The sequence below is a fragment of the Neodiprion pinetum genome, chromosome 7 (genome assembly GCF_021155775.2).
Source record: "Neodiprion pinetum isolate iyNeoPine1 chromosome 7, iyNeoPine1.2, whole genome shotgun sequence".
NCBI classification, from domain to species: Eukaryota; Metazoa; Arthropoda; class Insecta; order Hymenoptera; family Diprionidae; genus Neodiprion; species Neodiprion pinetum.
In genome coordinates this window covers 1,961,486-1,988,586 of record NC_060238.1, presented here as the reverse complement: position 1 = coordinate 1,988,586, position 27,101 = coordinate 1,961,486, and the positions used below count along the sequence as shown (strand labels likewise).

The 27,101-nt window shown below is 40.3% G+C and overlaps 3 protein-coding genes and 2 long non-coding RNA genes across 12 annotated transcripts in view; 3 read left to right on the top strand and 2 right to left on the bottom strand.

Annotated features, from left to right (window-relative positions):
* LOC124222840 (uncharacterized) overlaps positions 1 to 481 on the bottom strand; it is a 126,234-nt gene extending 125,753 nt beyond the window's left edge. For all 3 annotated transcript variants that reach the window (XR_006884124.2, XR_006884122.2, XR_006884123.2), the window contains exon 1: positions 184 to 481. This is a non-coding gene — a long non-coding RNA (uncharacterized lncRNA). The remainder of the gene's footprint in view (positions 1 to 183) is intronic.
* On the top strand, positions 19 to 7,206 carry LOC138191213 (uncharacterized). The gene is made up of 3 exons (XR_011177557.1): positions 19 to 956; positions 3,709 to 3,924; positions 7,135 to 7,206. It is a non-coding gene; the product is annotated as an uncharacterized lncRNA (long non-coding RNA).
* Positions 1,128 to 2,917, top strand: Etfb (Electron transfer flavoprotein beta subunit). Its single transcript, XM_046634223.2, has 3 exons — positions 1,128 to 1,297; positions 1,569 to 1,967; positions 2,146 to 2,917. The coding sequence occupies exons 1-3, from the start codon at positions 1,247 to 1,249 to the stop codon at positions 2,455 to 2,457; spliced, it is 762 nt and encodes a 253-aa protein (XP_046490179.1). The 5' UTR covers positions 1,128 to 1,246; the 3' UTR covers positions 2,458 to 2,917.
* Epp (Ecdysteroid phosphate phosphatase) lies at positions 2,151 to 24,143 on the bottom strand. 3 transcript variants are annotated; one of them, XM_046634204.2, is made up of 5 exons: positions 23,880 to 24,143; positions 22,461 to 22,666; positions 5,927 to 6,164; positions 4,569 to 5,267; positions 2,151 to 4,481 (listed from the first exon to the last, which is right to left on the bottom strand). In XM_046634204.2, the coding sequence occupies exons 2-5, from the start codon at positions 22,580 to 22,582 to the stop codon at positions 3,690 to 3,692; spliced, it is 1,851 nt and encodes a 616-aa protein (XP_046490160.1). In that variant the 5' UTR covers positions 22,583 to 22,666; positions 23,880 to 24,143; the 3' UTR covers positions 2,151 to 3,689. The 3 variants fall into 3 exon arrangements, with proteins under 3 accessions (XP_046490160.1, XP_046490162.1, XP_046490161.1); XM_046634206.2 differs by lacking the exons at positions 22,461 to 22,666; positions 23,880 to 24,143 and adding an exon at positions 6,882 to 7,176; XM_046634205.2 differs by lacking the exons at positions 22,461 to 22,666; positions 23,880 to 24,143 and adding an exon at positions 6,451 to 6,850.
* The window catches only part of Rpb8 (DNA-directed RNA polymerases I, II, and III subunit Rpb8), a 36,346-nt gene continuing 26,710 nt past the window's right edge, over positions 17,466 to 27,101 (top strand). The window contains exons 1-2 of one of the 4 annotated variants that reach the window (XM_069137570.1): positions 17,466 to 18,230; positions 26,147 to 26,230. In XM_069137570.1, coding sequence (XP_068993671.1) covers positions 26,182 to 26,230 — 49 coding nt within the window. In that variant the 5' untranslated portion in view covers positions 17,466 to 18,230; positions 26,147 to 26,181. Of the gene's footprint in view, positions 18,231 to 24,125; positions 24,392 to 26,146; positions 26,231 to 27,101 lie in introns of those variants that run through there. The other 3 variants (XM_046634224.1, XM_069137571.1, XM_069137572.1) reach the window with 3 other exon arrangements.

The following is a 27,101-nucleotide window of genomic DNA, read 5'->3' as shown; positions in this document are numbered from 1 at the left end:
ACAAACGACAACCTGTGGCTCGGCGTCTCGAACACAACTGCTCGTCGCGTCGCGTGGATCACGAGACGTTTCGCAAATCAGGTAGAAGTTTGTAGCGTTATTGTAACGATGTATTATCGAGAAAAACCTCGCTATTTTGCTAGCTTAGAGTTACCTGAAATTCAGTAAAACGTAAGTACTCACATTTTGTAAATTCAACTCCTTCAGTCGTTTTCCGAAGCTGCAAAATAACAAGTTTTGTTTCAACGTTTCTTCTACGTTAACGTGACTAAGTTCAGCCTCATTCTCGTAGCGTTTAAACACCGGGACGCCTTCAGTTTGTTCTGTGTCGTAAGCAACGACAGAATAATAGAAAATAATGATCAATCGTGTCGATCCGCTTCATAAATACAGATATTTTAATCCACTGCGTAATATTTCTTCTCCATTACGACAACAGATTTGCTATCCGAGTGAACTTGTCAACGCTCGTCGTGTGTTCCGGAACGTTCTGTCACCGCTGTGAATATATCTGCAAGGTAAATAACGCTCGTGAAAAAAAAAGAACATCAATGTGAGGAAGAAACGTTTTCCAAACAATAATTGATCGAACGAAAAGTGTTTTATGGCCGGTAAAAACGCCTCTAATAATGATTTTTTCCCTGTGTTCTGACTCCGCGCGGTGTAGAGTTGATCGGACGAAATAATTCGGCATCATTAAATATGCGTAAACATTAATATCTCACAAATTGAGAGAAAAATCAATAAACACAGACGAGTCTGAATTCGAATGCGTTATCACGTGATACATTTCGAAAGGAAGAAGCTTCAAAGAGAAAAAAACCTGTCTCTAAAAATCATCATCATCCGTACTCTACGCATCATCGGTGATTCAAATCGTAAACAGATCACACGGCTGGCATCAAGCGTGGAATCGACGATTCGTTAGTTCTTCAGAGCGGTTGGAGTTCGCCAAGGTAAATATTCACGACTGACGATGTCCTAATTAATCGAATTTATTGTTGCATCGCTGTGCATTCCGATCGCATCGAATCGAATCCCTTATTACTCCTCTTACTCCACATATGACGAATATTTTACTCTCGTTGTCGTGATGTAACCAATTCCCTATTTCCCCCTCTTACTCGAGCCACAGCTGCTCAAAGCGCTGTTTGGTCTGGATCAGAGTATCAGACCCTTACAACTAACCGAGCGGTGTGAATATCTTTGATTAAATCAGCGAAAGCCGTGGACGTGTTTATCAAAAATGGCTCGAGTTCTGGTCGGCGTTAAGCGAGTGATCGATTACGCGGTCAAGGTAAGTGGAAATAACTCTCCTCAGCCACTAATTAACTGCCTGTAAAAACCTGGCAAAACTGCAACACGTAGTTGTCAAATGAATAATGTACCTTAATTCCACATTACTATGGGATCAAAGTCCATCTGGCTAATCGAACTCTGCCTTGTATTTGCAATACTTATCGCAGATGTTAACTCTTTTTTTCTAATTTATTGAACTGTAAAACCAATCCACCAGCGCTTCGTCCCTTGTATGATTTAACTCGCAACCTTCGGACTGATCCCCGCAGATTCGCGTGAAGCCGGACAAATCTGGCGTCGTAACCGATGGCGTCAAGCACGCGATGAACCCCTTCGATGAGATTGCGATAGAGGAGGCTGTGAGAATGAAAGAGAAGAAGCTTGCCTCGGAGATCATAGCGGTTTCCTGTGGCCCTCCACAAGCTCAAGAAACTATAAGAACCGCCTTGGCGATGGGTGCAGATCGGGGAATACACGTTGAGGTCGCTGGTGCGGAGTACGATACCCTGCAGCCCATTCACGTCTCTAAAATACTTGCCAAACTCGCTCAGGACGAGAAGGCAGACATCGTGATCGTGGGCAAGCAGGCTATCGACGACGACGCCAATCAGACTGCTCAGATGACTGCAGCCGTTCTCGACTGGCCAGCTGGAACATTTTGCAGCAAAGTATTTGCCAGTTTTACCCTGTTAATTTGTTCCATACACCGCCAGGCAATTATTCTGAAAGTCGCGAGATGTTATGTAACCAGTGAATTGCACAACGCAGACAGAGAAGATAACGTTTTACTTGTGTCGTAAATCATTTTCAATCCTTTTGTCAGATTGAATTTTCTTCTTTTCTTAGGTTGAACACGGATCTGGCGAGTTAACGATAACGCGCGAAGTAGACGGTGGTCTGGAGGTGATCAAAGTCAAAACACCAGCGGTTTTGAGCGCTGATTTGCGTCTCAACGAGCCGCGTTATGCTACTTTACCAAATATAATGAAGGCAAAGAAGAAACCGATAAAGAAAGTCAGCCCCAAGGATCTGGGCGTTGACACCGCGCCAAGAATTGATATTATTTCTGTCGAAGATCCACCTGTTAGACAGGCAGGATCGATTCTACCTGACGTAGATGCTTTGGTCGCCAAGCTGAAGGAGGGTGGACACATTTAACCCAATTTTAGCATAAAGAAAATGGACAAAGAAAAATATGAAACAGCTAGAGATTGTTGTTTACAAGAATTATATAAAATACAAACTGCCAGTTCTTAGTGAAAAAAATCGCAACTACCGAATAGAGGAGTTTCTACGTTTTTTTATCAAGGATAATATTTTTACTTCAAAGAGGGGAATTAATATGAAACTAAAATAAAAATAAAAAAATAAAAAATATTTCAATATTACCAATTGTACAGACTGAAGATTAATAAATTTATACAATGTTGAATCGTTGGTTAATATCGGTGTGTTGGAAGTTCGACATGTGGGTTTCCCCCGACGTCTTGATTTTCATGTTTGTTTTTTTTGCATGTTTGTATATTTTAGATAAAATATTTTCATACAGAAATTATAATGTACTATGTATCATTCTCTTTGGTCAACTTAGCAGTAAATATATAGAATTGAATTATCACACCTAGTACATTAAAATTTAGTAATGATTATGGGGTGTCTAAGGTAAGGTAAAAGTTAGTAGTCCCTAATTTTACGATCAAAAGACGCATAGATTCTGATTCGAAATTGTTTTTTATCTCCATCATAATTGATGGTGAAACCTTTTCATGGATAATTCATCAAGTTTAACAACAACGGTAAACTGTTGTCAACAAACGAGAAATGAATTTCAGATGTCGCGTATGAATTGATTTAAGACACTGAGAAATTCAGGAATGTCACGAATATTAAAATTTAGATCGCTTACACCAGATTCATAATAACTTTCTATAACAACCAACAACAATTAACCCAGTAAATATAAGCCCGCGATACCCGTAATAACAACAAATATGTATACATACATTTATACTTATATAATAGTAAAATTCACGAAGAAACATATCTCCGACTGTAGCTAGTACAGTAACGATTAATAAATACATAAGTTCTAAATAACTAATACTTTTTTCAATAAGATTTAACGAGTTGTTCAAGAAAACTATTCAGGAATTGGAAGGGAAGGAGGGACGAAAATACAATTTCACAATACAAGTAATCGTAGTTCTAATGCAAACTGCAACGGTGTATAATTTCTTGCAAGTAACGATCAGATCTAACCGATTCATCGTATCGTAGCAGTCTTTGCGATATTCTCTAGTATTAGATCAATACGTGAGGAGTGTGAACATTATCAAGTTAAAAAGGTTTTCCTTCATCCGTCGCGAAAAGGAATAATAAATAATTCATATTTACGTTAATATTTTCCAGTCGAATCTACTATTGCTGGTGTGCGTCAGCGGAGGGAACGGAGGTGGATGCAATTGCCATCCGTCCGGCCCTTGTTGAGCTGTTAGACAGGCGAGATAAGGAACACGTTGAACGAGTCTGGTCACTTCCGCGGCAGGCGGTACTCTACCGCCGGTGAGCTGCCTGGTGCAAGCGGCAAGAGAAGCGGCGTGAGCAACGATCAGGACATTGCCCTTGGTTTGTTCAATTATTTTTTCAATCAGTTTAAAGCTCCTCTCGTAATACTGTGCTGCGTTTTCGCGCTGCGGAAGACTCTCCGTCTTCACAACGGCCTCGTAATTTACATCTATGTCAAAACCTGCCTTAATGAGCGCCTCGGGCGTCATCCAGACCGGCAGACCGTTTGGGTACCAAGCTAGCCACTCTATCAGACCCGGCTCGACTTTAATTCGCACGTCCGAACCGTGCCCTTGAAGAATCTGCGACAGCGTTTGAACGCAGCGCAGTGAGGGCGAGGCGAAAGCAACGTCAATCGTCACGTTCGACGATCTCATCGCCTGCCCTACCAAATTCGCCTGAATTTCCCCCAGCGTCGTGAGCGGACAGTCGTTGTGAAACTCCTGAATATTTCGCGCTGGTATGTCCTTCGGCATGTTCAAATCACGTCGAACGTAACAACCGTCCGCCTCGAAGCAGTACGGTATCCACGCTCCGAACGTAAAATCTACTCGCTCGCCGTGGCGGCAGATGAATATCTGTCTTGACGTCATTTGCGGCGCCTCGGAAGCTGCCATCTGAAATTATAATTCCCAAAATTATTGCCTATAGAAGATTCATAAAAGACGTATATAAATGAAATCGGTAAAACCTGTTCGACTCACCGGCTCGTGATCGGTCGGTACTCCGTCAGGCATGTCCAACGATTCATTAGACGATAATACCGGCGGTTTTCTCGTCCTGGGTATTTCTTCCTCTATACTTTCAACCCTGTTCTCAATTATCTGAACCGTCGAGTGAAGCGTCCACGCGTCAGATTCGGCGGTGCGTTTGGTGTGATTAAGAGGCAGGTAACCAGTGATACCTGTGAGCCAGGAAGTTCCCTCGACCCATCCGTCAATAGATTCGCTGCAGGCTCTCTCCGAGAGGTATATATAGTCTCCGGGCCTGAGCTCGAGCTCGTCATGTTCTCTAGGTACGTGAGCATGCGTGACTTTGTGAACATGAGCGTCGCCCACCCTCGAATCCCTCGAATAGAGCCTCAATTCCCAATTCGCCTGGGTCGCAGAGCCCAGCCGTTCTGCCATATTTCTCAGCGGCTGAAAAAGGCTCTCGGAAAATTGGTAGGCTAGTGTTATATGTAGGGACTTTTTCGGTGGTTCGGCGGATATCGAGAGGCTCGATAATTTGTTTACAAACTTGACTGCGATTGTTTTCAACCAGCTAGCGTACTCCTCCTCTATAAAGAGACCCATGAAATTAGGAGATATGTAAGTTTCTAGACCAATTTGGTCTGGACTGTCCTTCAGGCTAACTACGTCCTCCAAAAGTCTTGCAAGCTTCCCCGCCGCCTCGTCTGGCGCCTGGAATTTGAAATTCCGATTAGTGAGGTATGTTGATAGCCTGAAATTCGTGATGAAATACTCTTGACGATGAGCGTAAGTATTATTTAAAGATACAGATTGGGAAGTGAAATGAATTCGAATGGATGCTGGGAAGATGAATATGAGAGGAGATGCAAAATATGCAAAAGTGAGACAGAGACTTTGAAGCGTGCGCTTTTGGCATGTCGAACAAGAATAGATGGCATAAATATGAAAAATCTACCGGATGAGGATAAGAGCAGAGCGATATGGATGAAACAAATGACCGAGCAAAGGAAAACATTAGATCAGGAAATGGGAGGATGAGAAAGAGATCCAGTGGTGAAAAGAGAGATGAGATTAGTGATGTGAAGCAGACTGTGATTAGACTGAAAGTGGATGTAGAAAGATGAGAGTCGGTATGTTTGTTACAAATGGTAAAAATGGTGATTTGTTTGTGTTTGGATAATCGAATGGCTTTAAATGATTATTAAATGGAAAGCACAAATATATATGTCAGGAGAGAGTGAAAAGAGATTGTAAAGATGAAAACTTGGAGTACAATAAAATTGACAATATGAAAACAGCTCGGGGCAAAATTCTTGGCCATTGAATACCTTAGAAACAAAGTGTACTTAAACCTCGGTGAAATATCGTACTTTGAAAAATGAGACAAGAGTGATGTGCGGCATGCAATTGTGGGCCCCATTCCATCCGAGCTCTCTGCTCTCCGTCCAGAAGGTGAGAAGCTTTTCGGCAAGTGGTCCAGTGGGACAGGCATACAATACATACTCCCTGGGTTCATCGCGGTCTAGCGTTGGATCGCGGACGTGAGCGAGAAGCCAGTCGGAGGCAAGTTGCAGGCCCCGATATCCGGTCGCAGCTAGTGCCTTCTCTCTGAAAAATGATTAGGGCATGAAAATAAGGATGAGGAAGGATGTGAATAATTGTATCAAAGTATCAGAGTCGAACATGTTAAGTGCGAAGTAAAAATCTTAGGGTGAAAAGGAGGCGAAAACCAGGAAGATAAAAACCACGTGGGTAAATTCGGGCTGCAAAACGGCGGGTTTTCAAGGTCGAAATTTGACAGCTGTTTGTTTACGACTCGGGATCGAGACGCGTCGGGATCTCGACGTCGGGTTGAAACTCGAAGCGAGAATTTATCTCGGGGTTTCGTACTCACGCTCTGTGCCTCGGAAAACCGAGCTGCAGTAAAATCTCGAGCGGCGTCAAGTCCTCCTTTGATATTTTCGTCGGCGTTGGATTTTTACGCGGCGGCAGTGTCGCCATGATGATCCAGGATCTAAAACCGCGCTCGACTCGACGACTCGCTCCAAGATTATTCAATCAACGGCGCCGTTGTCACGTAACACCCGTAATTCCCTCATTCTTATCGCCTCTATTTACATTTCGCATTTTTGCATCCTCCTTGCCTGTAGTCTTTTATAGACTACGGCGTACGAGTTTGTACGACGATCGCGCACATCGCCAGAGATGAGATCAGTGCCCGGCTGAGTAACACCCTCTCAAGCTTTTGGAAGTAAGTTTCGACGCGACTAGACTGTAAACGCATGGCGATGACGGTGATCAATGATCTATATTTACTCTACTTACCGACAGTAGATAACACCAATGATGCACGATACGAAGATCGTGCGCACGTTATGGCCATCATTAACGGAATGCATTCGAAAAGAGGTTTTTCTTATGGAACAATAATACGAAAAAATGCATTCCTCGCGACGAAGATAACGAATTTCTGGATATTTTTATTTGGCATTGCATGAAGTAAATATTCTCGATCAGTGAAATTTGATTACGTCATAATCTCTAATAACATTGTTTTTATTTTGTTTCTACCACACAGTTTCACTTCGCTACGGCATGGATATTCTGCATTACCAATTGCGAGTCCGTAAGTCATGAGGGTCATGACCCAGTAACGTCTGGAATCAGTTCTCAAAACTCTACTTGACGTCAGAGGGGGCTTCAATTCAAAAAAGCCCCGCGAGGAAGCGCGACGGTCTTGTCTTCCGACAAAGTGACAAGTTCAGTTCGTACGTGAGTGTCAATATGGCGGGTGTACTTTTTGAGGATATATTCAACGTGAAGGACATCGATCCAGAGGGCAAGAAGTTCGACAGAGGTGAGTTTTTGCGTTAAACAAATCGTCGTTCAACTTCTGCACCCATTTTTTTCCGTACAAATCGCTCCCGTTACTACGATAATCTCCATTGAAACGGACGCAGGGTTACCGGCTCTGCACACATGGCTGACAGAACGGCTCTGCACGCCGGAAACGCATCTGCTGCTTCGTTCTGAAACTCTGCACAGCTCGATGACGCAAATTCGACAAAATATTACTGTTTACGAACCTCTTTTATCAATCTCGAATGACATCCCGAGCACCGTCCTCGAAACTGTCAGTTCCGATTCGGTGTTCCGGTTGCGGCACAGCGTAAATGAATCAGTCGATCTCGAAACGGTGGCAGCGGGAAATACGAACATGTGGTTTTGACGCAGCGGCTACGCCCGCGAAAATCGATGATTCGTTCGTGTCCGGAATCCGGATTTTCTATTGGCTTTTTTTTTCATCGTTTTGAATTATAAAAATCCATGAGACGTCGGTTTGACAATGAATTGATAAATCATTGCATCGTCGTTATCGCTTAGTGAACATTTTTCTGCGTACATGTTAGGCTGATCCTTGTTCAGGGTGTTCACCAATTTATCCCCCCCTCCCCCCTTCCAATCAACGTCAAACAATTCAAAAACGATTGTCTAATTTTTTTCAGATTTTTACCTCAACTCTAAGATAGTCCGCATTGTGATCCAAGTTTCTTATAAAAATAACATCGGAAAAACTGTATTTATTAGTATATATTTTATTGTAAAAGTAATAATGTTGTAAAGAAAATCTGTAAATGTAAGGTCTTAGTGGATATTAGTGATACTATCTGGAAAAAAAATTTTATCCAGATAGTATCACTAATGCCCACTAAAACCTTACAGTTACAGATCTTTTTTTTAACATTATTACTTTTACAATAAAATACATACTGAGAAATCAAGTTTCTCGCATATTACTTTCATAAGAATTTTTAGAGTTGAGGTGAAAATATGAAAAAATTAAGCAATTATTTTTGAATTATTTGAAGTTGATTTGGGAGTTGGAGCGGCAAAAATTCAACACACTAAATAAGGACCACCTTGGTGGACATGTATTTGTTTTTTGTTTTTGTTTATATCAACAACACGTGTAATCCAAATATAACCATTTGGCAAGAAGTTCCGATGTTCATGACCAACCGAAAAGTGAATGTCTGTCTCTCGCTAAGATTTTGAATGTCGATAAAGATGTATCGACAAAATTTTTGATATACATACGTCTTTGAAATCACGATCGTACGATATGCTAATAAAAAACAGAATGAATAAATAAATAAAAATGAAAAACTGATGGCGTTAATTTTTCTTAAAATGGAATGGTACGAGGGTAAATGAAAATATCAGCTGAGGATTGTAACAACAGCATAAATTTATCCTGAAAAAACGGCTGAGCGTGAATTCTGCAGTGTAAATAGACGTACAAGTGTACGTAAAATACACCTACACAGTATAGGTATAACGGCTAGAAAGAGGGATGAGGATACGGGGATCTAGGGGAAAAAATGACGAGAAAAGAAAAAGGTTGGGGTGGGAGAGGAAGGAGTACGACGGAACAACGGTGAAGGTTATCCGGCACGTATATCCACGGCGCAACGCTGCATTTGCCTCCTCATACCGGGTGAGGATGAAAATGCAGACTCAAAGATTAACGTTAATGGAAAAAAAATTAAATCAAACAAAAACTCGATGCTCGAATAATCCTAACTGAAGAGGAAATTTCGGAAATTTTTTTAGCGGAAAAATCGATCCAACTACGATCCTCGATTTCAATTTTATACCGTCGCGATTGCGAGATAATTAATGATTTTTGTCACTTTATGACGGGTGTTTTTTTTTTTTTTTTTTTTTTTTTTTTTTTTTTTTTTTTTTTTTTTTTTTTTTTTTTTAATCAGCAAAGTCCAGTGATGACCACTGAACTAAAAATAATCGAACACGACTCGATTCGATCGGTAAAAATTAATCGGTTAATCGATTATTTCGTGTTTTTATTTTTTGGAAACTGTGCTTGTGAAACAAAAATTTTCGTAAATTATTTTTAACAATCTACAGTTTCATTAAAAAAATTCTTCAACATCAGTTGAAAATATTCATTTATCAACATATTTCGTCATTCGTGGGGAGTAGAAAACCAAAAACCGATTTTGAAGAAAAATAATCGAAAGTCGATTATGAAAATTTCCAAATTACTTACACGGGGCTATCCAAAAATCTCATCGAACTTTGGAACGTTATTAACTCTGCGCAAAATTACGTTACGCAGAGTTACGTCTTGAACGAAAATTGTGCGGCAAAATTTAACGATTCAAAAATCGACGCAAACCTTAGTTCTATAAAAAAAAAAAAAAAACTCCGAGACCCCAAAGTTTTTTCAATCATTATTCATTTTACTCGCACGCTGACTTTAAAATAATACGTTAACGTCGGCTAAGTCCGAGCAAATCCACGTCGCGGAGTACAGGCGTTACACACGTACACTAACCTGGAACAATGGATGTACATATAACAATACGAAGAATGAGAAGAGCGCACGCCTCTCTGCACAACTACGTGCATACGTGCCTATGTACGTACATACATACCTACATAGGTAAAAGACGTCTCGGGAAATGGGTGAGGGGTGGTGGAGGTGGTGGTGGTGGTGGTGGGGGTGTAGAGATTACCCCTCGACGCTGCGACCAGCCGGTCGATGCAGCAGCAGCATCAACAGCATCATCATCATCAGCAGCAGCAGCAGCAGACGCAGTCGCAGCATCGGCTGCGACTGCGTCACGGTCAAGGTCAGGGCTCCGCCTCAAGGTCGCGGGAGATGTCATCTCTGGGGGGCGTCCGCCGGGGCTGCTCGACGCTGAACGCCGGGATGCCGCTGCATGCGCCGCGAGCTTTCCGCGAGGAGCTTGCAACCCTGGATGTAAAGCCGCGGAAATTTCGCTGCTATGCGATCGGGATAATAACGATGGAAATGTGTGGGATACTCTTTCGCAAGGGTGTGTTTTTGACGATATTCTTGAATTCGCGTGCGATTTTGTCAAATATATCACGAGTAACGAAAAAATATGCCGCTCACCACCCTCGAGTACGTTATAAAATTATCTCGGTGATTTTACAAAACTATACGTGTTTAATTTTCAATCGTCGACATACGTGTACAAACTGAGAACAGATATTGTAGGGTACAATTTGTAAATTGGAAAATTATTCACGTATCGGAAATACAACCGAGATTTGACAATTTTTAGTCAAAAATAAACAGGCACTGACTTCTCAGTGAAAATTTTAGATTTTTGTTGTTGTATAAGAACTGCAACCCTTGATTTTTACATTTACCTGGATTTTCACATTTATTTCGCTTGCTTTTGAATAAGGAATTTAAGATGGTGAATAAAAATTCGTTGGAAAACGCTATACGATGTAAAAACAATCGCCATGTATAAATAATTCTTGAATAATATGTATGAAAGAGAGAAAAATTATAATTGCAATGTTGAAATATTGTTGTATTCTTGTCGTTGAACATCGGATTTCTTCGATAGGACGGTTTTCAATACAATTATTCGTTTCTTAATATTTCTTTTAATCGCATTGATTTTATGAAACTGAAGTTAGTTAACGTTACAAACGTAGCGTAGCGAAACACCAGAGAGGAAATAATTACTATTTTATAATTTTGTTAGTGACTTTGAATTTGCCAGGTTATGAAAATAATATCAATTTGTTTTGTCTTATTACTGACATTCCTGAAATTTCAAAAATACGATTTTACCGAAACCCCAATCATTACAATAACGTTGCTAACTTCAGTCTCGATTAATTTTTGGCTGGCGAAAAAAAAGCTCGCAGTCGCGTCGTTTAAAGTCGTTCTGAAAAACTTCAGACAATTTTACCTGATATTAATGAATTACTTTCGCTCTCTTTTTTTTTTTATACTCTTAATAGATTTATGAAAAAGGGAAACGGGGAAAATGAGGGCTGGCGAGGGTAGAAATAAAAAACGCAGAAAATTGAAATCCGAACTTCAAAAGAGCTCGTTGACTCTGTAATCAGTATCTTATCTTTCGTTTTCTACGAGGTACTCTCACAGGATTTATATAAATTTATCAAATTTTCCGTCTTCGTTAATCACGATAATGATGTTTTCTCTAAAGAGAGAAAAAAAATGCAAGAATAATAATTCTTATTCGAAATTGCGTTGAAGTGGTAAAATAAATATATATATATATATATACGAGTATATATATATTCGTTGAGTTTCTTTCTCTCTCTCTCTCTATTTATCGGTATCTCTGCGATGTGACTCATTTTATCTAGAATCTTATTCAGAATACTGTATTCCCCACAATACCACTACACCATTCTGTATTCACCGAATCGTAGTAAATATCGTTGAATGTTCAATTGTTCACGATTTCGCTCAACGAATAATGTAGTAGCACTGACCAGACTATTTCGAATTAAAAAAAAATAAAGGAAAAAAGAATATTTCTTTTCTAAAAATATCAATTTCAGTAAATGTGTAAAGAATAACTCAAAAAAAAATAAATAAATAAATAAATAAATAAGTAAAAATAAGCCATCGTTAAGCAACATCGAACAAACGTACTTACTGTGTTTTTTAAAATTATTTTTACTCCTTTAAAGTGATTCGAAATCAATAATCTATTCATCGATAAGCTCTTGGAAATAATTTTTTTCTATTCGTATTTCTATTTATTCGTAATCAGGCACATTTACGATATAGCAGTTGTTACGTATCGTTGATACAAGATACTAAAATACACACATACTAAAAAATTACAATGTACATTCAGTACACCTCGCTGTAGTAGGATAAGATAAACTGTGCGAGAGATTGATTCAAGGAAAGAAAGTGAAAATGCTATATAAAAAGAGAAACGAGCAAAAAAGAAAATAGAAAAATTACAATGTACAAAATGAAAAATCAGAATTTGTTTTTTTATTCAAAAGTTTGTTTATTTTCAATCTCTATTGGTAAATGATTGAAATTTTCTTCACGCATATTTTGTGTCTCAAATTTTTTATTTTTTTTTTTGATTTTGGTTGTAAAATCGCATTGTTATACATAGTTTTTCGAATATATTCTAAAAATACGCAAATATCGGATGATTGGTTCGTGTATATATATATATATATATAAATGAAATGAACGAATATGGTATCGATTTTGAACCAACAAAACCAACGAACCAACCTCCTCATTATAATCTCGTCCGCGTATCTAGCTTGCTTCCACATAGCGGATATTTAAAAGGATACTAGAGAACAAGGTTGGCCACCAAACGAAATCGCACACATTTACACGTGCGAATGCAGACGTAGGCTCGTAGTCAGGTACGCTGGTCGATAGTGAGGGACTCACATCGGACTTTACCGCATAGCCTGCCGTATGGTCTGCGTGTGTTTACGCGACTTTACACGCGGATTTCTTGCTGGTAGATAAAAGCCTTGAGACGGCGTAGCGAGATATTCGCATTACGACGCAGCGTGTACGTATATGCAAGAAATTATACACACGCATTTGCGTTGCGTTCACATTTGTAACATATCGCGGTTTGCACGTATACCTCTGCCTACCTATGGGGCATTCCGCGTCAGATCGAACCGACGAAAAGTCAGACACTCTCGGAATTAGTTGAGGAAAAAGAATTGTGAAAAGTTTTCTTTACTTGTCGAGAAAAATTGTGGAATGATTTTCTACTTGGATTCTTATCCGACGCGACGTTTAGAGGTTAGCATTCGAATGTCCGAAATTCAATTTTTAGGTATAACTCGAAAACCATTGATAATGTTGGAAAAAAAAAAAGCTGCTTGCAAAATAAATTGCAATTTTTAGTAACACACGACGCCAAAATATGCAAAAGTTTATCGAGGCCGTTGAAATTACTTGAAAGCTGCAAAAAAAAAATATTATTTTTCTCAGAATTTTCAAAAACGGTTCAAGCTTTTTTTTTTTCTATCGATAAAAATTTCAGACCACATTTCTCTCTTGGTGTTGAAAAAAACTTGTGTAAATTTCATCACGAGACGGGATTCGATTTGGAAGCTATGCATTTTTTTTTTTTCTCAGAACATCTTCACAAAGTTTAAACTAATTGTGAGAGGGTTGGATCGATCTGACGTGGAATGCACCCTATACATATAGCATAATGCAGATGCGGGGTTCACAATATCGTCTATCTGCATGTCTCTATCCTTTTCTGTCTCTCTCGCTAGTCGATGAAATGTCACGTCGATTTCAAGCTTGAATTGCCGTTACAATTGTGATTCGTCGAGAATAAGGAAAAGAACAGAAAGAAAGAAGAAGAAAAACAAAAGAAACAATAATTTTTTGATGTCGATGAGGAATGTTTAGGAAATATCGTTACTTTGCAAACATTCTTATCTTCAAATTTACATGTATAAAATTTATCAAACATTAACAAACAAAACATACGATCGAGTCTTTTGTAAAGAAAAAAAACTTCTCGAAAGTCATTCTAAAATCGTAAAATAATTAGATTTTTTTTTTTCCCGCCCATGTTTCGTTACTTTTAACGTTACTGACTATTCAGCCTCTTAAAATTTTCTCACTCCGGCTATTCGTACTGTTCAAAGTTGAAAGGTAAAATTCGAGTCGCTTGACAGATTATTGAGATTCGTCTTAACGATAAGACAAGAAAAAAAAAAAAAGATATCGTTTCAATCCTAAGCTCGAGTACCGCAAATAATTTCCTGCGCTGTTTTACATCATTTGTCGCGTGATAGTTTTTAGCAAGCGTGAACATCGGTGGTTTTAAAGATCGTTTTTAAAGAAACTTAACGGCATTGTTGTAAGCTCGGCATCGTAATACGCGTTATTACATAGAGTCAGTCCGGTGTCTTCCAAAGTTAAAGTGTATAATATCATACGTACGTTAGAGACAATCAGCGGCCAGGAGCATGGAGTATGGAGAGCGAGATAAAGAGAGAGGAAAATGAAAAAAAAAAAAAGAAAAGTGAGAGAGAGATAGAGGGAAGGGGGGATGAAGGGGAGGGGGAAATATATCGAGAGTGAGTCGCGGCCTCCGCCTCGGTAGTCGTCGTCGATTCGCGTAAAACTCTTTCTGCATGTGTGACCACCTCTCTAGTTTCGCGTTGGTTTCGGCCCGGTTACAACGTGTGTATGTTAAACCCTCTGTTAGCAAAGCGACTAGATCTACGAAACTTTTACCGCACGTCTCGCGTATTGTAATATTTTTCAATAAAGACAAAAACGAAAAATAAAAATCAAATAGTAACGGTAGTTGACGAGATGAAACAATGATAAAATTGGGGGAAAGAAAAAAAAACAACAAACAATATTCTGCGACTACGAGCGCGAGAATGACGGACGTCGGAAAGATAGGAAGAGAGAGGGACACCCCTTTCGAGGGCTCGATTCTCGCTCTCTCTCTCTGTCTCTCTCTCGCTCTCTTTTACTCTCTCTTTCACATACCTCGAGTGCGATTCACTCTTTAATCCGATGCATAACAAATTTTTGTTCGTCTCCTCCATTTTTTTTTTTTTTTTCCCTTCAATTTTAAACAAGTGTCCGTGTCTGGTTCTCTGCGGTTTATTTAATTATCATTGTTATTTTTATCTGTGATGTTTAAATGAATTAATTTTGAACGACACGTATGTAGTACGAATGTTTTATGTTCGTACGAGATTTCTCGTTAGTTTCGTTCTTGTAATCCTCTCCTTCCGACATGTATTCTCACGATACTTGAATACATACGTATGTGTGCGTGTGTTTATTTAAAAAAAAAAAAAAAAAAAAATGATTTCATCACGAATAGGCAACCCAATTTCAAGTTCCAATTTTCTGGGCACCAAATTTCTGACGACGCGAGCGCGGATGAAACAATAATCGCCTCGGTGTACGAAAATTTAGAATCAGTTTTTTTTTTTTTTGTTTCCATTATTTTATTTGCAACACAACGACGTCTCCTGGTCCACCACGTGTGCAAACTAGTCGTCTAACCATCGTAGGCACCTTGCGGTGCGCGGTATAGGTAGATAAATAGATAAACAGCAACTATCCGGCAACCTGCATACATAGTTTTAACTTTAGCGTGGAGCGCTCGGTGTTGCTAGGCGCCCGTCGTCGTTCCGCGAGTTTCCACTGTCAGTGCCAAGGCAACAAGGCGACGAAGACTTCTACTCGGCCGATTTGATACTTGAGGCAAGGCTTATACTCGGAGCCAGATGTGCCTTTCGATTATATGTGTATATTGTTGCGTAATGCCCGAATTATTTATATTTTTTTTTTCTTTTTCTACTTTTTAATTGTTGTTGTTCTTTTTTTTTTTTCTTCCCCTCTTTTGGTTCGGAATAATTTGAAAGACCAATTCGAGACGTCTTTGTGACGAATTGACTAACGACAAGAGGTGTTCTGCGGTAACGCGTTTTATCCTTGGGAACAAAGTTGCGATAGATGCATTACAGACCGTTTTTTTTTTTAAAATTATTTTTCAAGACGTCTTCTATACGTCTTAGTGACGAATTGACAACGAGGAGTTACGTAGTAACGTTTTATCCTTAGCAACAAAGTTTCGTTGGATGCGTTGTATACGACTTTTTTTAAAAATCTTTTTCAGACGCCTTCCAGACGTCTTTTCACCGTAAATTCCACAATATTGCGTTCTGATGATGTTCTCTGAAACCGATTTTCCAAAATCTGCGGGCAGTTTTGCAACAAAAAATTGTTAAATGTAATCCGTATTGCAAAAAGACGTGTTTGAAACAAATAAAAAAAAAAAAAATCCTAAATACGACTTGCACCCATCCGATTGTCAATAATCTGGATAATTCTGGTGAAATTTCAAACACGTCCGAAAAAATTCGCCTCTCTCACGTTTCTGACGGTGATAAATTTAGCATTTCCGCGAAGGTTCGATCTTTCTTTACATCTTATTTTATTTTTTTTTTTTTTGTCATCTTCTTTCCTGTACACGTGCCTTGTCAAATTAACAACGGTATGAAATTCGAACTTTCAAGGACTGAAAAGTGTCGCACATAAATTGTCAAACTTTTATTAGGGTGTATTTTTTTTTACTTCCTCTAACGTGCGTGCATTACCTATACATATTATATATTAACGGAGGATATGCTTAAAAAATTTGATCAATCCATTTATGACTATTTATTTTCTGTCCTATTTAATTATTGTACGTACAACGTACACACGTACTTATATCATATATTTACATGTATAAATACCGCACGCTGTCCATGTATATATATATATATATATATATATCTTATACAATTCAATTGATCTCGAAACAATCGCGACGTTGTGTTATTAATATCCATATTTTCTTGGTCAACTATACAATATATTATACAAACACTATTAAAATCCACACTAAGTTTACACGGAGCAGTTAGTTTATAATATAATGTTCGGTGGTGATCTTTCGTCTCCCTCTTTCTCTCTCTCTCTTTCTCTCTGCACCTCTTCTTTTAGCTCTACGTCGTTATACACACGTGGGCACGAACACGGCACACGCGTTTCGGTAGAATATTAAAAAAAAAAGGAAGAAAGAAAGAAAGAAAAACGCACACGGATAAACCGCTTCGTCGTCGTCGTCGTCGTCGTTAAAATGTCGCTAAAAAAGAGGGACGAAGATCGCGAGAAACGGTGACTCGATGGTAGGAGGAAGACGAGGTGGAGGAGGAGGAGGGGGAGGAGGAGGAGGTTTTGGTGACGGTTTTAATGGCGGCGCGGGGGGGGGGGGGGGGTGGGGAGGGAGGAACGGCGAATCGCGATTCGCGGTTCGTAAATTGCGGATCGACCCTGCGGCGTTCCTGGTACACAGGCGTATGCATGCGCTAGTGTGTATATATACCCAGAGAGAGAGAGAGGGTGAGAGGGAGAGGGAGAGGGAGAGGGAGATTCGTCGATGACGCGTTCTGTGACGAAAACCCGTCGGTGGAGCGAAAATGGTCGGCGGTGTGGGGAGGCGAGAGGGTTTTTTTCTAAACTGCGCAATATCTTACCACCGTCGTTTATTACATGTATATAATATACATACACGAGTTACGCGTTGCCGTTTTGTGGCATAACCGAACCTCGCCTCGCCTCCCACTACAAACACACACACACACATAAATATATGTATGTATGTACCTGACAGTATTATCTCTCGCGAACCGCATCGTGCACCAACACTTTACCGTTTTGATCATCGACTATGACGATCACGACGATGATCAAGATCGTGGTGGTGGTAGGGCGATGAATCGCAACACCGGTGGGGAAGACCCGTTCCCATAGTTCGTAAAAGACTGCGAAGAGAATAGAGTGAGAAAAAGAAAGAAAGAGAGAAGATTGTCCAGAGGTACCGACGACGACGACGACAGGCATCATCGTGAAACACACCTACTCGGACTGTGAATTATGCGGGAAATCGATATGCTGCAACTTTGTTGATTGTACTTGATTTTTTTTTTTTTTATTCGCGGATCGTACTTACGATGTGACGTTTTATCGACGACGAAAGTCTTTGCCAAACGGGATTTTTTTTTTTTTTTATTATTCATCATCTTTCTTGCTTGTGCGCGAGTTTGCGTAGTTTATTGTTATACGATTATATTGTGTCATACCTATAGTAGGTATATGTATTTGTTGTATAACGTTAACGTGAGTTTTGAAAAAATACGCAAGGCTATACTTTGTGCGATCGTGTGAATTACATCGATGACGGTGTTATCCTTGTTGTTGGAAGACTTTTTGACATCCGAAGACGTCTCGAGGATGATACCCGATAAGCCGAGGTATGTTTGACCGACTATTTTTGAAAATTTTTTTTTCATTTTCTTTTCAATATGCGGAGGAAGGCAAATTTTGGCTGGATGATTTTTAAGCGAAGATACAGTTGTGCAAAGAAAAAGAAAACTTACGATTTTTAGAGCTAGAAAAATTACATTCCTGAATTACGATGTTTGAATCGGGTCACGTCTGAGAATAATTTTTTTTTAACTTGACGTTGAACAAATTTCAAACATCTCGAATGTGGGTGTATACGTACCGCAGATTGACGATAAGTTTAATCTGGAAGTAGAGAAGAACAGGGCAAGACGACGAAAAGAAGGAAATAACGAACAAATCGAATTCCATTGAAAATGAATCTGGCTTGATCTTATTTAATCTACTCTAGCAATCGGTGTCGAATATACAAAATACGGGGTGGAAAATCTGGAAAACCTCGAAATGTATGGGCCAATTTAACAGGGACCATGGAAAGGGTGAAATTGTCAGGGGATTTTTAATTTGGTGAATGGAAAAAACTGTAAACATCAGTTTTGATATCATGGGAATTAGAAGTGATTTTTTGAGGTAACAAGTTTACTTTTTTTTCGTCGATAAAACAAATTGGCTTAAACTGACTTTTTTCTTCAATCCGAATTGAATTCGAACCGAATATAGAGTTAATAATCTGAACGATTTAGGTATTGGTAACTTATTAGAACTGGGAAAACGTCTGGGAAAAAAACCGGGTCTTGGATCTTGGGAAACTTGGAAATGTCGCGGACATTTATTTGCCAAAAATCTGTGGTCACCCCGAATTACATATCGCTCACAAATACGGAAAACACTTACAATCAAGTTCATAATAACATGCGGATGAAAAGTTGAATATATTAATGTATCTTTACGATCCATGTATTTCGATTTTCTTGCGAGCAAGAAAAAGATTTGGGAATACTTGATACTTCGTTTCGTCGATTCTTCTTCGGCTTGTTATTCAAACCGTATTACATAAACACAACCTGGTAATATGTGCGCGTAGGATAACCTAACATACCTAACATAATACACCTAAAACCTACGAATTAAACACGTCTCGCGATTAAGATCATAAGTAACATGTCGGATTGAATTACACACCGACGCGGACGTCATCATAATCATCGCCGTGATCTTCAATGCGGTGTCTCTCTTCTGAAATCCGACCCAACGATTTAACTTCTTTCTTTTTCCAAGCATTATTTCTTTCTAAATAATACATGATCGCAAAATTTGCCGTTTTTTGACATGTTACGCCGGCTCATCCACACATATAAAACACAGATTCCTGACGTTTTCTTCGATTCATCGATTATTAATCGTTTCCATTTTCCTTCCACGCAATAGGTTTTCGAATGAATTAGAAAATAATTTTTCATACAACTCGTATCGAGGTTTCATTGAAATATTATAACATGCAACGCGCGTCGCTACGACGATTTTGTGTTGTTGTTGACGTCGCGTATCTTCTCACGAGACATGGGATAATGTAATAAGATAAGATTACGTCTCGTGCAGATATACATGTATATTGTTGATATTACGATGACACATTTCACGATATAAAATTATACGTGCAAATTATGTAATATTGTACGCATATTTTTGGGTCTTATGAAAATTGTTTTAAAAATTAGGGTGATAATAGTATTACGTCCAATATTCGAAACAGTTGTTTTTTTTTTTTTTTTTATCTTCTCTAAGTGAACTTGTGATTTCTCGCAGCTTTGAATTCTCTCATTACAGACTAAAATTTATACACAGCTACGCGTCAAGCGCATGCGTATATCAGCGCGATGGAACCGGATATTATATTATTACACGTTATCCAACATCCAGCAGAAGTGGTAATCCCCCCTAATGAAATTTTCTAGATTATATACACAGAGCGGCATACATAGAAATTAGAGCCAGAGATTAAGGCTTAGATTTAAAATTAGAATTTATAGGATTTATGAAATCGGATATATTTTTTTTATTTCTTTCTTTTTTTTTTTATTCGTGTTGTCGAATTTAAAACGCGATTAAAATCCCGTGATCCGCTTAAATCCTTATTTATAGACGGGGGAAAAGAAATACCGGCTCGCTGTTGCTAAGACGTCATTACATCATGGAAATTATCAATGTTAACAAAATTCGGGAATTTGTTAATATCTAGGTTGGGTTAGGTCGGGCTTGGACGCCTACCGCGTCTCTCAGCTAGGGGCTGGACACATATATACTCCATATATAGAGGCACCATGTACCTTATACCTACCTACTTCTCTGTATATTGGAAACTACGCAGAGCGCGATTCGCACGAGTGACGTGGACTACGATTGCGACTGCGTATTGTACATGTAACGTATCTCGTACTGCATCAGCGTTGTTGCCAGTTGCCTGACGGAAACTGCGTCCCTGAAAACCAACCCCTTATTTACACGCCGGCGTGAAACTAATGCCAAGACGCGACCTTGGAATGAGATCCGTTCACGGCGCCGTTTCATGCCGCGAAGAAACTGCACCCCGAGTTGATTGTAAAATTAAATAATTATTTGGCAAAACAGATTCTGCATATTATATATTGTAAATATAGAAGAGGCGAAGATTATTATCTCCACGAATGTTGGAAAACAACAGATTTCTCACATTCGTCATATTATGGAGCAATTTTCCATCACCGATTTTTTCGTACTAACCGAGTTTTGTTATTGAAATTGAAGGAGGAGAACAGACACGAACGAAACTGTATAAATCATGATGTCACAGCAACAACACTCTGTTTTTCTGGCATACGTTGTATCATCGAGCTTTTCACACTTTCAGCTTTATCTGAATTTTTCCTCGGGTGTGAAAAATTAAACGTTTAACATTGCGGCACAGATCGCAGCGCCACTTGGCGAATCTGACAGAATTTCCCATACGATAGGAAAAGTGAAACTAGAAAAACTCAAACTTCCTTTATTACCATTTCAAGTGATTTTGAACATTTTCAAATTCGTCGTAATATTCTGACAGTACCAGTGAGTTCCAAAGATTTTAGGTTAGAGGTGACGTAACGCAGCGTAATTGCGATTGCTGAAAACGTGGGGTACGGTAGAAAATCCGTAACAAACTCAAGGACATTAAAAATGGAATATTTTCAAGTCAGGTTGCCTTTTTGAGGGTAAGGAAAATTCAAGGACATTTCCTGGACCACCGAACACCGTGGAAAATATCGCCAAGAAAGCGTCACCATATGTTTACCTCAATCCTTCCTCATCCAGTACTTGTTCGAACCTTCCATTCGACCAAAGAATAAGAGAGAAAGAGAGAGAGAAATGGTCGTGGACGAGACGTAGTCGCGACGTGAAGTTCGAGACGGAAGGATAACACGGAATAATGCAGCACGCGTATAACCCAGTCTGGGGTGGTTGGCGTGAAGGAAGGGTGGTGTAGCTGCTGCACAGGCGGCAGCGCCGGACGGCGCCAACTCTTCTTTTGAAGGTCAAGGTTCCCGCCCCTCGTTTCGCGCACGTCCCGGGGGCGGCGGAGCTTCGCCGTGTCAGTGTCACGAGCGCACACAAACCCCCCCAAGACCATCCGTACACGCCTCGCCGAGGGGCTGTCGGGCTGAGAGTGGCCTCGAGGGGCGGAGGCGGGGGCGGAGGCGGAGGACCAGCTCGGTGCCCATAGTATTTATAGAGCCGGGCGACGATGCGGTCGATAGCGGCGGCGGCGGCCGCTGCGCAGTTCGGAAGACTTGCCGCTCCACCACCACCATCGTCATAGACTGCATCGTCGACACCAAGGTGGTGGTGGGCTTCTGCGCCTGCGTTTTCGCGTATGCACGGTAAGCCGGTCCCCAGAACATCCCGTTCCTGGATGGATCCCGGGGCAAACCCGTGTCGTCGAATCTGCGATGGAATCCCAAAGACCAGAGAATCATCGTAGCAAATTTAACCTTTACCATGTCTCACGTGGATGTGATCTTTGGTACTCGCGTGATAATTTCTCGTTATGTCAACATTTTGGATACAAGAAGGCGCGCGGTTTTTGTACCAAATGAACTATCGAGTTATCTAACTATTGGATCTTCGACTAGACGCCTCAAAGAACATCCATAATTTTTTTCAGAATTTTTGAACTACTTGGAATAGCCCAAGTAAGAGTAAGATGCCAAAGACCCAATGTCACAGGCAACGTGTACCGAACACCATATGACGGGGTAAAGGATGATGTTTCTATTTCACATTACCTGGTGCCGGATGTAGCAGTGCTCGCAGGACAACTTGGTGGTGGTTTTGTTTCTGCAGAGGTGGTTGCAGGACCTGATGTGGTCAGAATATTCATACACGAGAGTAGTGAGTCGGTATACATCGCGTCCGGTGGTCCTGGAAACGTCCTTGAATTTGACTTGTCCTTGAAAAGTACTTGAAACTGCCCTTGAATTTTTCTCGTGTCCTGGAAACGTTCTATTTTTAATGCCCTTGAAAAACCTGAAAATTTTCTTGAATTTGACTTCTTGTTCAAAAGTCCTTGAAACTGTCCTTGAATTTTTCATTTGTCCTGGAATTATTCTATATTTAATGTCCTTCGATAAGCCGAAAATGTCCTGGAAATATCGTCGGACTTGTTACGGATTTTTTCACTGAACATCATGGACTTATAACGTACGAGAATGACGACAGGGATTTCGGACGAGAAAAATGATCGGTGACCTTGAATAATCCTCGCATCGATTTTACCTGCAGGTTAATTGTCAAATATGGGTAAAGACTGAAAATGGATGAAGATTTCAAAGCGATGCTTTATGAATGTCGAGGTTTTTTCATAAGCGCCCAAGACGTTTACGTTTGTCGATTATCGTAGAGTAAACATACCGCTTTTACAATAATAACATGCGATGGTGCAGCGTGTAGTTACAACTTCGCGGAATGATTAATGCTTTATATTGTTCACTAAATAAGAATAAAATTTATGAGTTTTGACACGAGTTGATCGGCTGGTGTAAATCAACTTCACGTCAATCGAGATTAAGACGTTCGAAAAAGGATCGTACCACATGTCCGCGACGGTCGTAACTTGGTTGTATTATTGTCGATGCATCATGAATATATTCCTTAGCGATTTGTGGTCAGTGAAATCAACAACGCGACTTAACCGCTTACATTGTACATACACGCGTTATACATGTCGGTATGAAAAGGCAACCGCGTGCATGAACGATTCTGTGAAATGCTTCAAGGCGTTTGCCCACACGAAGAAAAGAGATGAAGTATTTTTATGTAAAAATATATACATATATATATGTATATATATATGTATATATATCGCGAAGCTTAGAATATTGCGTGCATAGCCGCTTGTAGGATATACCCAAGCTCATGTGTATAAATGAATAAACGTGTCCGATGCAGCGGTGATTCACGTCGCGGAAAACGAAGTAAAAATATCAGCCTTACGAAAACATCCAGCAACGAGAATTGTCGCATATATAAGAAACGAATAACAAAACTCTACCCCGTACGCTGCCAGATGTGAAATGTAAGAAATGCAATCCATTACTCTGCGTAACTTCTCGCCCGGGCGTAACTTCTCCTCCGAATTGAAGATGATAGTATACCGGTATGCTGCAAATGATGGGATAACGATTTTTCGGAATCATTGAACGTACCTTCTAGGAGATTCCGATGCACTGCAAAACGATGCTGATGAAAAAAGAGGGATGTAGGGGGTGTACGGGGTGTACGTCACTTACATTATACTCCTCTCCCTCCCCCCCCCCCCCCCCTTTCGTCGGTCGATTCCTCCTCATCTCTCCTCCACCTCCCTCGCTGCACACCGCGGGTCAGGTGGAAACGGGGTGCGAGGGCACAGGGGTTGACGATGGGGGAGGTGGCGTGGCGCAGGAAAGCAGGGCTCGTCAGGGACAGGGATGAACCCTGCGAACAGTTTCGAAACAGTCTCTCATCGGAGTGGTAGTGCGACGTTCGGAGAGGAGGAGAGTTGGTTATGTCAGTCATGTTACGTTATGTTATGTTACGTACGACGGTAACCGTGCAGACCGCTAGGTACATACGCTGTGTACATATGTACTAGACTGTAAATAAGGGATGCAACTTGACGCGATTCAGACTGATCTTCTTCCTCGCTAGCGGCTCTCTGGGGCACAAACTTCGATACGGGGTAGGGTTTCCAATTTTTCAGGGACAGGCAGGGAGGCAGGGATATAGATTATAGATGGATGGGGAGAAGATATTCTCTCTCTATATCACTTCATGCATATCGTTCCAATACATCCTACCAAAATCGAAACGAAACGAAAGACAGAGAAATTACGATGAACATATCAAACCAATGTCACACCGTACGCGTTTCATGTCGAACTCTGGAGCTTTTTTTTTCTTCTTTTGGTTTGTTAGTTACGGTACTTGTTCAACAATATCATGCCAACGAAGTGTTTCGAGTCTCGTTGATCTCTACACTCGCGCAGCTTGGCTGGATAGTGAATTTTTTCAGCTAGAAGATGGACCCGAGGATCGATTACGCGCGACTTTTATACCTCGGACTAATTTTTCAGTGCGGACTGCGCCGGTTCTGACCTCGATAATTGACGAAGAATGATTTTTACTTGACGTACGAACGTGACTGTAACAAAATTAAATTGCACCCTCGGGTACTCATGGCATGCGATTTTTGATTATCGCCACTACTCGCTTGTATCGATCTGTCATTTCTGTCCCTGTTGTGTCGCGGTACCAGCTGGCGCAGCTTGATCCCGGATCCGATCCGATACGACATCTGTATCTAGGTGCCCAACTACCTGGATGTCGCAATCGATCGAAACGTTCTTTCTTCTCTGTTCGATTATACACGTTTCTTTTTTTCTTTGATTCTTTGTTGGATTTGGCTGCCTCGAATTCTTTCGTTTGAATTTGTAAAGTTAGGTTAGGTTAGTTTTATACACTCGTTTCACAGGCCTCATGACAGCTGTAATCCTCCTCCTTGACTTTAGTGTTTTCAGACCATCATCTGTCCATATCACGATAAGAAGGATAAAAATGCGAAGAAAATAATGAAGATCGATTTCAATTCTAACACTTGATTTTTTTCCGGAACAATCTTGTGAACATGAATCGAAGAGTTCGTTCATTCGTCGATTCATTTTTCTGATATTTTGACATCGTCTGAAAAAAAAAAAATCAACGGACCAGTCTGCCCGTTTCTTACCGTTAATTCGATTTATAATTACGAGATCCGCAATCGGTTTTCAACATCTTTCAACCCGCTTCCAGAGTATTTTTCTATCTCGCGGTACGGTTCATTCTTCCTTCCAACGTTTTTCGCCGCTATTGCGTCTTGCCCGGTAGCTGGTGGAAGAGATCGATGAGAGGTGAAAAGAAATGAAGAAAAACGTTGCAGAAGGTTGCCAGTCGGGGGTGAGGAAACGCCGAGGGATGTTTAATTTTTCTCTCGTAACACTATCCCTACTTTTTATCCCTTCCGTTTCCCTATCCAGGATTCTCTCTCTTCTTCTTTATCCTGACGAGACGGCGGCGCTCATAGTTTCAAGTTGGGGTATCACAACCCCGTTTGTTGTCTTCTGGGGTTGGTGGTGGGGGTCGAACCGTTGCGTCACAGCTGTCAAGGGCAGCGCCACCTACAGTACACACCTACACCAAGGTTCTTCATCTTCTTACATCTTCTTCGTCGTTTTCCAAGCAGTAGAAGATCAATTACGGCACAAGTCGAGTCGGTTTTTCTCGCCCTTCGTTGTTCCACACTTTTCGGTTTGCGCATCGAGTTATCGACGAGACGGAAATAAAGGATCTAGATAATTCTACCCTGTTATAATACCCTTCGATTTACGCTCACTGTGTAACCTGTTTCATTTCACTACTCGAATTCTCATATCGTACAACTATGTCTTTCTCGTTTCAGTTACCAGGCTGCATTGCGAATCCGAGTCCTTCAAGATGGACCTTATACTGGACATCAACAGTTGGCTGTACCCGATGGAATTGGGTGAGTAGGATCTGTGAATGTTGCCGAATGTGCGCTGCGTGTAGTTCGCCTGTAGCATAATTCAATTTTCATTCAATCGAATCCAATAAAGAACCGCTTCTTCTTGATCTCATATAACGACGCTGATATTACGCAACGCGTACTGTAATCCTGTGCAGCCTCGACTCATCAACCCTCTTTTTTCTTCCTCATTCTCTTCTGCTTTTTGTTTTATTGCAAAATACAAACCTAACGTACAATAGAAATTTTCTCATCTGTCCGACGTGAAAGTGTATCATTTCTTCGTCTGCAGTTTAACTTTATCATCATCATCATCGTTCCGACAAAAGGGATGAAATTGCGTTCTAGCTTAATAAATCGTTTCACTGTTATTTTCTCATTATTTCGTTTTACCGTCGATATTTTTTATCTCACCACCTTCAACAATTGCGCGCTTGCATAGATAGGTACAGAGAAATGCCTGTTCAAGTGGTATACGTGTAGATAGAGAGAGAAAGAACTGTCCGCACCAACGAGACTGAAGTTAGTAACGTTGACTTCACGAAACCGTCAGTGAAGAAAAAAAAAAAAAATCATTACCCTGTAATTTCTGAATGACGTTCAAGAAGTTGACTTCTCGAAATATACGAGTATGTTTGTTTTCTGTTTTTTCCCCCCTCATCACGGTTTAATAAATTTCAAAAAATCCTAAAATTGCGAAGCGTTGATTTTCCCCGAACATGAATCGTTCACCTTAACGTTACCAACGTCATCCTCGTTCACGCCGACAATTTTGCAAAAATCTTACAACAATCAATGATCTCGGGGAATTCCGATTCCAATTTTAATCGTCAGGCAACCAATTACACCCTCCCTTCGTCATCGTCGTCAT